Source organism: Vombatus ursinus, unplaced genomic scaffold, assembly GCF_900497805.2.
Source record: "Vombatus ursinus unplaced genomic scaffold, bare-nosed wombat genome assembly UNPS02014813.1, whole genome shotgun sequence".
NCBI classification, from domain to species: Eukaryota; Metazoa; Chordata; class Mammalia; order Diprotodontia; family Vombatidae; genus Vombatus; species Vombatus ursinus.
In genome coordinates, this window is record NW_020954591.1 from 7,943,561 (window position 1) to 7,956,032 (window position 12,472).

The 12,472-nt window shown below is 39.6% G+C and overlaps 1 protein-coding gene across 5 annotated transcripts in view; it reads right to left on the minus strand.

Annotated features, from left to right (window-relative positions):
- The window catches only part of FRY (FRY microtubule binding protein), a 505,098-nt gene that overhangs the window by 306,270 nt on the left and 186,356 nt on the right, over positions 1 to 12,472 (minus strand). The window contains exon 1 of one of the 5 annotated variants that reach the window (XM_027877680.1): positions 5,708 to 5,835. The exons of the other annotated variants lie outside the window; for them this stretch is intronic. Within the exon in view, the coding sequence (XP_027733481.1) occupies positions 5,708 to 5,777 (70 nt within the window). The 5' untranslated portion in view covers positions 5,778 to 5,835. Of the gene's footprint in view, positions 1 to 5,707; positions 5,836 to 12,472 lie in introns of those variants that run through there. 5 annotated transcript variants of the gene reach the window in all.

Consider the following 12,472-nt stretch of genomic DNA (forward strand, 5'->3'; position numbering starts at 1 on the left):
CACACACACACACACACACACACACACACACACACACACACACACACCCGTGCACATACATATGCAAGTATGTATATTTGTATGTGAATATATGTGTGTAAATGTATATGTATACGTACACACACTTTTTTTTTGGTCCAGGCCTGTGATTTTACTGTACAGTTGAGCAAACTCCCTTCACCAATTATGATCAGAAGCTGTTCTGCAATTTATAATCCTAGAGCCTAAGTAGTCTGGACCACAAGAGACTTCCCCACTGTTACAAAGCTAGTTAGTATCAAAGGAAGAACTTAAACTCAGGTTCAGGGGTACAAAGATTAAATGCCAGAAGGGCCCTTAAAAGTCATCTAGTCTAGATCCATTTTACAGATGAGAAAATTAAGGTCCAGAGACATAGAGTAACTTACCCAAGATCACAGAGATAGTAAGTGAATAAGTAAGGATTTGAACCAAGGTCCTCTAACTCAAAATCTAATTTGTACTACACCATGCCACAGATCTTCCTGACTCCAAGGCTGGCTCTGTATCCACCAGGCCAGGATGGTTTTACTGTCATCTACCACTTAACATTCACTTACATTAGTATTAAAAGTGCTTAACATCTGTTATTTCATTTGATCTTCACAACTACCAGATGAGGTGGGTAACACACATGTTAGTACTGTCCCCATTCTACAGAGCAGCATAGTGAAGTTCAGAGGGGCAAACTGCCCAGAACCACAAAGTCAAAACTCAAACCCAGGTCTTCCGAATTGATATCCAAAGGTTTTTCCTTTATACCTGACTTTACTATCTGTCTGATCCTACAGCACCTTGCAACCAGTAGGCACTCATTAAATAACTGTCAAATTGAGCTGGATTAATCATAGTCCTTACCACAGTGCCTCGGCAGGACAGGCATTCATACCTTACTGAAGGAAGGGATGGACTATGATTGAACCTATTAATTATCATCTATTTATGTTCACTATGGGTTTCTCTGTCTTCTCTGTCTCTACAGCATTTGAAAGTACTTGAGGGTGAACATATACTGAATCTTTATTATATACTCTTAAGTGCCAAGGGCAGTGACAAGTAGCTGCTTATGGGTTAAGAGAGATGAAAGTGAAGGCTTCTTGGGAATACAGCTGTAATACTTGATCAAGCTTCAGCTTTAGGCCAATCACTCAGGATCATCGATTGAGAGGTAAAAGGGACATGTTACAAATGAAGAAACTGAAGACGGTTTAAGTGATTTGCCCAGGGTCACCTAAATGACCTATTGGCAAAGTCAGGATTGGAATCCACATCTTCTAGCTCCAAATCTAGTGCACTTCCCACTGTACCATGCTCTCTTTGTACTTCCCTGTTCTTTGGATTCCTCCACTGTTCAATCAGCTCTGGGTCTAAAACCACTTTCAGCATCCTGTACAATTTTCACAAACCCTTCTCTTCCCTACCAGTGTCCTTGAGATGATGCCTTAGGTCTCATTAGCATCAATATTCTAAATAAATAAATGCCCTGGGGGCTACTGCTAATGGATGGCATTTTCAATTTTGACTTGCCTATAGCATGATTTCTTTTGGGCTCACACCATTTTCCATTTCTGGGTTAAACAGAGTTAGAGTTATTATCACCACAACTCATCTCAACAACACAACTCAGAAGTGCTGAGTCAGATTCTTCTGATTGGCAGAAGCCTCCCTGTGGCACACTGGACTTTGCAAAGCACATTAACTTTTTCATGCCACAAAGCTGAAGAGGAAAGAAAGAAACAGAGAGAGAGAAAGAAAAGAAGAGAGAAAGAGAAAGGAAGGCAAAAAGGAAGAAAAAAAAGCAAGAAGAAAGAAACAAGAAAGAAAAGAAGAGGAAAAAAAAGGAAAGAAATTACAAGTAGGATTTAATTTACCAAATGGTACCCTCCAGCCTTGAAAGAGTTAATTAATATATTTCTAAAACATTCCTGTACCCAGTTGGAAGATCTTGCCCATTGGGGGGAGACTAGACTAGCTGAAAAGTCTTTACAAGAACAATGAAGCATTGGGAAGAAAGAATAAAGTGGCATTGCTGGCTGAGTTTTTGAAATACACCTTCATTCATTCACTGATGAACATATATTAAAATGACTAACACCTATGGGTGGACACAAAAGAAAAAGAAGGAAAAAAAAGAAGACTAGCCCCTAATACGCTTCCAATGGAGTTGGGAGAGACAAAACACCAATAAACCAACATTAAAGATAATACAAAGCAACATATTCCTAAGTACAAAAGGACATAAATACAACTTTGAGTTACGTACCTGTAGATTTTCTACAGTACATTTTAAAGTCCAAGCTGGTTTAAAACTGTTATCCACATCACTTCTAAACCACTTCCTCTCCCATAACCCGCCCTTCATTAGTTGGGATGTGTTAAGAGAAGACAAACTCATTTTAATATTAGCCTAAGAAAAACGTTTAACTGGAAAGTGGACTGGGGGGGGTGTCAAACAGCAAGGATTCTTGTTATTATCAGCCGCTTCAAATCACAGATTTGGAGCTAAGAGTGACCTTGGAGATCATCTTGTCTAACTTCTCATTTTAAAGAAGAAACTGAAGTGACCTGCCCATGGTCACACAAGTAAGTAGCACAGCTGGATTCTAACCCAGATCATCTGACTTCAAATCCAGCATTCTTTCAACTGCACTATGTTAGTTGCCTATGGAGGCCTCCTGCTTTATTTAGTGTTCATTGGGCAGGTTGAAGAGATGTGAAGTAGAGAAGGGAAAAGAAAGTTTTAAACCGTGATGAAGAGAAGAGGAGGAAAGAAGAAGACATTCTAGGTAAAGGGACTAATCCAGGTAGCTGTGGTATATACACACAGAAAAGTGTAGGGTGTGTGTGTGTGTGTGTGTGTGTGTGTGTGTGTGTGTGTGTACATTGGGGAAGAGTGTAGAGGGAAAAGACAGAGAAAGAGAGAAAACTAGAGGGAGGGGGAGGGAGGGAGAGAGAAAGAGAGAAAGAGAGAGAGAGAGAGAGAGAGAGAGAGAGAGAGAGAGAGAGAGAGAGAGACTCAACAACAATGTAATGGTGAAATAATATTTGTGAGTACTGAGAACATTTTATCCAGGTATCACACCTTGATCAAAGGGATACAGGACAAAGCAGCTCCAGCTTTTAGAGGAGGAAGAGAAAGTCACACAGTGAATGCTCTGTGTAGAAAACTAATACATTGTGGCAGGTAATGCCTAATTTAATGAACTTGTTCTCAGGAAGAGGCAAATGCAGATACATGGACACAAATGCTCTTTCCACTCTGTGCCAGTTTAATCGAAATCTCAAGCTGGAAACTTTTATGGAATCAACTTTTCTACCACCACCTTTCTGACATGCTATCAATTATGAACATATAGTTTGTTTACTTTTTAATTGCACTTCTGCAGGTATTACTACTGTAACATAATTAGAGAGCTGATTCTTCTTTCAGGTATGTGGGCAGGCCCCATAGCTTCCCTAAAATATGATGTGAGGCATGCATGTGCAAGTGTGGCAGCTACATATACTACGGTGCTTCCCCCAAACCAGGTTAAACACAGCAGTTTCAAGCCCTGGGGCTTCTGTGTTTTACCATGTTTTCTGAACAGACAAATTCCTTTATCTCCCAGTCACTGAAAAGTAAGTAAAATTGGGTAAGCAAGCTCATCCTGGGCTATAAGCTGGTTAGTGTTGCAACAAGCTTGAGAAAGACTTGGTAAAGACTTTATTTCCTCTTTCTCTTTTAGGCAAGAGCTAAGAAACCTATCTGTCTACAAAGAAAGATCAGAGAAATGTCCATTTTACTCTTGTGTAATAGAGAAGGCGAGCTGTTGCACAGTGTTTTGAGTAATGTTATAACCTATGCTTTTGATAGAGAAATACACAAATCATTTAAAAACATTTCCTGGAGTGAAAAAAGACAAGACTGAGGGACTGAATGGGATGATCAGTAGAATCTACTGTGCAATGAATCTGAAAATAGAGAGACAGAGACAGACAGACAGCAACAGATAGACAGACACACAGAGAAAGAGAGAGATTTTTAAACAAATCCCATTGCTCTGAGTATTGTCACAACATCACTTTACTTATAATTATGTGATGACAAAAATATGGGAGGAAAAGTAGAATTTGGCCTTTGTTTTGGGAATATTCTAATAAGGACTAAAATAAGACACATTGAGAATAAAACCACAAATAATTTTTTTCTTTTTATGGTATAACAATCAGTTTTGGGGTATCTACTGTTATGTCAGTGTCACAAAGCATTTTACTATCCTATTTATTTAAATTAATCAAAAAGTAGCCCAAGACTCATCTTTAGGAACAATGTATATAACACTGATGATGAATCTGAGTTAAATGGTTTACTATGAGAATAAATAAAGCAATGATGTTTGGGTAACAGTATTATTCCCAAATGGTTTTTGCCCTCATGGTAGAAAAACTGCTACAGATGAGTCCTATAGTGAACTGAGTAGTACAAAATGATCTGGAAAAAATGGTCTCTATGAATATCATTTAGAGATGCATATCCCAGCCTGTCTTCCAGGTAGAAATGCTTTCGTTTTTTCTTAGTGATTAAACCACAGGATTTTCTCCATAGGTTTTGCTTGCACAGGGTTAATCATTGCCACACATTATTTTGTGTAGAGGATAATTAATTGTAGATCCTATGATCATTAGCACGTACGTAATCCAACATTAGAATTTTCCAGGAGACATTGTTTTGCATTCCAAACTGTGCCTAGTTATGAAGCATGGTTTTGTTAAGAGGTATAAAATTTCTGCTGGTCCTCTGACCAAAACAAGCACAAAGCCTTCTGGTAAGAGACAAGACACTATCTTTCTAAACTCCAGACAAAAATAGATGGCATCATGGATCACCTGAAGGCCTGATTTTGATTTGATTACATCTTCTAGCATCACAAAGGTTTGAAGATTTTCTTTTATGAAATACCACATTCCTGAAAATCTTTAGATAGGCTCAGAATATAACTCTACAATCTACAGTATGCTAATATTATAATAAATGGGGAAGCATTTGAATCTCACTTGTTTACATTTTACAAGGCTCCCTATCTAAACCATGAAAATACCTGGGTGGTTTTTTTTTTTAGTATGGGGAGAGAATTTCTTCTCTTCGATTTTGGTACCACACAGGAGTCTGAATATCAAATAAAGTGGCAAGATAGAGAAAATGAATCTGCAAATAGCCTTCTATTCTCAAAATGATGAATCTCAGATTTGGGAATGTCAAGTACGTTTTCCTTAGACAATAATGCCATAATAAAATAATTACAAAGTACTGGCAGAGCCATGCCACACCCCTTTGATTAAACAGCACTTCACAAAATATTTAGATAAAGCCTGAACAAATCAAATAAACATCAAGGCAGGAAATGCTGCCTGGAATGCATGGTATTGGATGTACCAGGGAGTCTGATAGCAAGTCTAACTTGAAAATTTAATCAAGCAAAATCTAGTGTAATCCCATTACAGCCTTTTCACTTAATGAAAGCTATTTAAATCTCTGACATCTTGATTTTTTTTTACAACAGATGTAAGCAAAATAAAAAAAAAATTCAAAACTTCCTGGGTTTGCAATAACAGTATCCAAACCCAATTTGGGATTTCATTATCTGAGTTACCCACATTATTGAGCAAACATTCCACAGTATGAAAAAGAAATCAGTTTTCTACTACTCACTATTGCTCCAGGATTTCAGTAAATATTTGATACTGATTTCAAAGAAGCCTGAATCCTGCTGGCTAGCCATGTCTGCAGCATACAAAGACGCTTCTATGATTCTGAGCAGCTGAAGTGGCAGGTACTGTGTATGGAGATGTGACTGTCACCAGTTAGTGATGTAAACTAGAGGTCAGGAGAGGAAATGAAGGCTCTGCAGATCTGCTTCTTCCCTCCTTGGCAGGTAATCCTCATTAAAAAATAATACTAAGAAAAGGCTAAAAAGCTGGCGATGGTTGGCCTCTGCTCCTCCTTCAGCTCCTGGACTGAGTTTTATTGGGTTTCTGTTTCCCCCTGCAGCCCCTCAAAAGCTGCTGCTGTTTGCATTGCTGGGCTGCCACGGCCCCAGATGCCTGCTGCCTGTCCACATGCTCCGTTTCAGACAGGTACAGCCCCCCGAGTAGTTGCTATCTGCACACTATGCAATGTTCTCAAGGAAGGGGGATTGGGGGTTGGGGAGAGAAGAGGAGGGGAGGGCTCTAGCTAGCTAGGCTTCTCTCAGGGTGCAGCCTCCCCCCCTGTCCAAACTGCTTCCCTTTAAGAGGCCGGGAGGCTGAGTGACCCAGCTCCAAGCACCTCCTTCCTTCCCCTCCTCACAGTATCAACTTGAAGCCTCCCTGAGAAACGTCTCCTCCCTCTCTGCAGCTGGCGGAATTTCCCAGGTTCGGTGGGTCTCTCTCTCTCTCCCTCCGCTTCAGAAAAGCCTCGCCTGCACATCGCAAGCATCCTCTGGTCAGCTACTTCCCCCTCAGCCTGTTTCCAGGCACCACATGCTGAATTATACACAACTGCATCACTCTGCGGTAAAGCAGAAGCTGCACCCGTGGATCTGGTTGCAGTGACGTTTAAAAAGCCCCATCCATCCGTCAGCCTAGATGCAGGAGAGTAGGTCGCGAGCATTTGCACATTGGGAACAAGACAATTTTTCCATGGGCTTTTTTTCTTCTTCACGTTTTATTTTTTTAACTCCTGCTCGGCCACAATCAAATGTTCACTTTATGTCACTCTTCCCCACCCCCCCTCCCCTAAGAAAATCGATCATTGAGAGAAACAGCCACAGTGGCTCACCGGGCACTAGATGGAGAAGCTCTCTCTCTCTCTCTCCTCTCTCTCTCTCTCTCTCTCTCTCTCTCTCTCTCTCTCTCTCTCTCTCTCTCTCTCTCTCTCTCTCTCTCTCTCTCTCCTGCTCATTCTGTGGGTTTATTCAATTTCACTGCATGCCACACCGCAAGGGATCTGTCTCACAAACCTTTCATTTCTAATCGTCCCAAAGCTCGTTTATTTATGTATTTATTTATTTAGTTTACTGATAATTGAGGGCAAGAAACAAGAACATCAGTTTACTTTGCCCTACAATAGCTTTTTGACTTCATGAATTCTTGCTCTCAGGTTTCCTGATTTCAGCTAGCTGTAGTTCACATTATCATTTCACTTGCCTGAGTAGGATTAAAAAAAAAGGGCATTGTACTTTAGTAATGACTGGCTACATTTCTGTAGACAGGATTTAGCCACTAACCCTAAAAAAATAAGATAAATAAAGAGTGGATTTTCTATTTTGTCTGCCTGCACACTACCTCAGTGCTTTCATCATTAAAAGGTTTTCCAGTCAAAGAAATCAAAATGTTCTAAAAATGATGAGCATGACTTATCAACATAGCAAAAACTGGGCAAATCCTTGTCTCCAACAAATACATATAAAAATAAAGACCTGGAGGATAGGAATTCATACTAGAAAGCAAGGAAAGGGAAAATACAGAGTGTACTTTATAAAGCTACATCATTAACTGAGAAGCAATGTGGAGAGAAAGCTGGGCTTGGAACTCTGACTCTGACAGGTACTGGCTGTATGACTTCTCAGTACCCCAAGTAACTAAGATTTTAAGTTACAAGTTGGTTGCTGGTCTACACTGGTGAAGGAAGTTTCCATACTAGGAGTTCCCAACAAAAGCACAAGTCAAGATCACATGTATATGTGTATTTAATTTTATTTATCTATTTTTGGCTCTGAATTTGTGCTTTCATTGATGTAGGAGACTAAGTATGGAAACTGCCTTCATCAAAGTGCATCAGCAACTTAGTCTGTTACAGTCTTAGATAGTGACTTGGGGCACTGGGCAATGACTTACTCAGGGTGACATAGCCAGTACGTATCTGAGACAAAACTTGAACCCAGGCCTTCCTGATTCTAAGGTAGGTTCTCTACCCACTATGCCAGGCTGCACTTCATGCCTATATACCTACGCATATAACAATGTACATATAAAAGACATTACCAGAAGGTTGGCCAGGTGTTGTGCTGTCTTTTTTTGCTACAAGCAACTTGGTAAATTAACTTCTGGGGATGGAAGGAGTGCCACACCATTATAACACAGGAAATATAATGTGGTGTTTTCCAGTCATTTTTCAGTCATGTCCTACTCTTTGTGACCCCATTTGGGACTTTCTTGGCAGAGATATTAGACTGGTTTGCCATTTCCTTCTCAAGCTAATTTTACAGATGAGGAAACTGAGGCAAAAGGGTTAAATGACTTTCCCAGGATCATTCAGCTAGTAAATGTCTGTTGCCAAATTTGAACTCAGGAGGATGAGTCTTTCTGTGACTCCAGGCCTGGCACTCCATCCACTGCGCCACCTAGCTGCCCCAAATACAATGTAAACATCCATTAAGAAGGGAAGTCCTGAAATGCCCTTTATTGATGGGACAAATTTTATTAAATTCTTCGTTTTACACAAAGCAAAAGCCTTGAATAAACAAAACACAACTCCATTGATGTGTGTGTATGTACATAAATTCATGAAATTTGTGACCAGATTGACTTCTGTTTAACCCCAAACACTTCAGCCGAGGGCAAATTCATTTTCTCACCTGGGCTTTCAATATGAGAGTTGTTTAGATGAAATAAGGATTTTGAAGTTTTTGCACTGTAACATCTCATCTAAGAAAGGGAAGGAAAAGTTGTCCGGGACATATGTTGAACTTGATGTCTGACCAATGGCTCAATAAGGACTTCCTTCTTCTCCTCCAGTTTCAGTATGAAGTAGGTTCATGGCATGGTGTAAAACTCTCATAACATTTGTGGTTTTGCTTTGTGTTCAAATAAACTGAATTTTTGAGATTCTATAGAGGATTTCTAAAAGTCTATGTCCTTTGAATATTAGCAGCATATACACTTCTGGTAATATACACATAAGAACAGGGAATGTAATTTGGATATCTGTGGCCTGGAAAACCCCCAGATAAGGAAGTACCCCCTGCCAATGCATGTTGACACCTTCTTTGTAACTTACAGTCTTAAAGAGTTACTTAGAGCATTGAGAGGATAAGTGGCTTGGACAGGATCTCAAAGTCAGTATACATACATCAGAGATGGGAATATATATGTATGCATATGTATGTGTATATGCACACACATATACATGTGTATATACACATATATAGTATGTATAGAGTATAAATATATACTATATGCAGTATATAAAATGCTATATATGTATATATAAATACTATATATATATGTACACACACATATATAAACAAAATAGTATTCTTTTATTCAGCTTTAGAAAAGATCCTCACATTGGTTTTATGAAAAGAAAGACTGCCTGGCTTTAAAAGTTTTAACTGGATTTCATATGAATTACTAACTCGCGGAGAATTCTTTTGCAATTGCACTTGAAGAGCTATAAAGCTGTCATAAAGAAAAAAAAACAACCAGAAAACAAAATCTGAAGAACATTTTAGAAGAAACTTTGCTAATGGCCTCTTGTAGTCTTTTATGTGAATGTATCAGTGTTAGAGACCACAATTCTTTTTCTTGAAACCTGAATTCTTCTCCAGTATATGTATTTTTTTCAACTTGGATGTCTTGGAAGAGGTGTTTGCTATGAAAGGGTAGAAAAGGCTTTCTAAAAAGGACTCTAAATCAAACAGAATGATACCTGCTGTCAACCTGGATTCAACATTTAGCCTTTTATCTGCAGTTTTAGTCATAAAAAAGTAAACTATAGAGGCACCTGGACTCAGGAACGACTCAACAAGCCCAAGGAGTGCTTAGTAATAAAATCAGACTCTATTCCATCTTGTGACTTGAGAAAAAAATGATGAAAGCTTTCTTGAAATGATCTGCTTCCTGCTTTCCCATCTGTCACTACTTTTCTTCCTTCTTTGCTGAGGTCTTACTGAACATTTGATGAGTGGCAAAAATGACCACAGAGATCATGACCATCTTAATGCCCCCAAACTCAATGGTAACAGAAAATTTGTCAACTGCCAGAATATAATAAATGGGAGATTCAGTGCTAAAATAGACAGATTTTTAAGGTCAACTCTGAAGAAAGGTGGAAGAGTTTCTCTAGGACCTAAGGCGACAGATTTCTATTTAAAGAAGAGCACTGGATTTGCATGAGGAAATGAGATATACTGTACACATTCCTAGGTCTGGTAATTAGGGTTAGCATTTTTAAAAGAAATAACAAGAACACAGGTCTTGTTTTGAACCAAAAGGAGAATATAATTCTTATAACCCTGTCAAACAGGCTTGAATGAAACAAAAGGTTTACATTTAGATCTAAAAAGAGATACTGAAGCAATGGTTGGGAGGGGAAAAGGGGTAAAGGTCTGTGGCATGGAAGCGGACACCACGAAAAGATAGAGAGCTAAGAAAGTGCCCAGTATGCTCCAGAGGTACAGGAAAGGAAGTAATTTGTTTACATGAGCTCATGACCACAGTCAAGAAAATGACCATGGTTGACAATTTCTAAGAAGATAAATTCAGACTAGGGAAAGACTTACATGTAGACGAACATTCTATTGACTTCTTTCTCAAACTCTGCCCTGGAGCACGACTGAGTTTCAAGAAACCAATCTGAAAGGAGCTGACAAACTTGCAGGATTAACTACCTGTGTCAATCTTAGCTATGTCTTAAAGGAAAGAGAGCCTGTGTGAGTTAGAGGTAAGGATGGAGGAGATTCCTGGCATGTGATAAGGCCAGTACACAGATATGATTGAGGAAGAGAGAGGAAGACAATCTGTCTGAATTACTGCGTGGAAGAGGGGGAGTAATATACAATAGGGCCAGGTTGCAGAGGACTTTAAAATCTAAACAGTTTTATATTTTATCCTAAAGGAAATTAGAAGCCATTGGACTTGATTGATTTGGAGAGTCATAGGATCAGATCTCTACTTAAGGAAAAATTACTTGGATGGAAAAGGAGTATGGACTGGAATGGTAAGAGACTCGAGGCATGGAAAGAGCCTCTTGCAATAATCCAGCCGAGAGGGGATGAGGGCTTGAAGGAAGGTGGTAGCTGAGTGAAATGAAAGCATGGGTCAGATGTGAGAGACACTGGAGGTAAAAATGTCAAAATCTGACAAGTGATTGAATGTGAGGGGTGAGGGAGAGCCATGTGTCAAGGATAAAGCTGAGGTTATAAACCTGGAAGACTGGAAAGATGGTGATATCTTCAACAGAAATAGGGAAATTTGAAAGAGAAGAGGGCTTAAGGGGAAACAGAATGAGCTCACTCTTGGTCATGTTAAGTTGGAGATGTCTCTAGGACATCCAGTTTGAAATGTACATTGGTGATGGTAATTGGTGATGAGGGACTGAAGCTCAGGAGGCAGGCTATGGCTGAATACCCAAACACACATATAAAATATGTAGATATTTGCATAGATAATTGTGAGTCATCTGCATAGAGATGATAACTAAAGCCATGGAAGCTGATGTGATTATTGAGAAAGGATAGAGGGAGAAAAGAAAAAGGCCTGGAAAAGATCTTGAGAAACACTAACAATTGGAGGATGTGATATGGATGAAGATCCAGAAAAGGAGACTGAGACCTAACGGGACAGAAGGAGAACCAGCGGAGAACAGTGTCATGAAAGCCTAGAAATGACAGAGTATCTAGGAGAAGAGGGTGGTTGACAGTGTCAAGAAAGGAACTACTGAGTTATTTCCATTTGGATGTATTTATTTATTTATTCTGGGGGGGGGATGTATTTATTTAGCACCTCAAGAGTAATATATTTAAAACTAAGCTATTTTCTTCTGCAGAAATAGATCCTCCTGGGGCAGCTAGGTGGCACAGTGGATAGAGTTCGGACCTTGGAGTCAGGAGGACCTGAGTTCAAATTCGATCTCATACACTTGACACTTACTAGCTGTGTGACCCTGGGCAAGTCACTTAACCTTGACTGCATCACCAAAAAGAAAAAAAGCAGATCCTCCTTTTGGCTTTCCTAGTTGTCTTAATGTAACCATCTTTCTCTGAGCCACCTAAGCTGGAAATCTGAAAGTGGTCTTAAACTCTGTATTCTCCCTTACCTTTTGTACCTGGGTACCACTATCTCTCACCTCCTGTTTTGAAGTGACTTAGGCATGTGTTCTTCTTTTTCTTTCCCACCCCTATTGCCCCATTTCAAGGCCTCTCTTCTGGACTATTGCAATACTTTCCTAAATGGACCCATGTCTAGTCTCTCAAATTCATCCTACATTCAGCCACTACCACAGTCTCAATCACGTCACTTTCCTATTCAAGAACTTTTTTCTAGAACCTACTGAAGAAAAATCCAAACTCCAAGGCATGGCATTCAAAGTCCTCTATAATCTGGCTCCAACTTAATCTGCTGGTCTTTCCAGATACCCTAAGTTCCAAACAAACTTAATGACTCCCCATCCCCCAACCATTCCCTGTGCTTTTCTGTCCCCGTACCTCTCCTTATG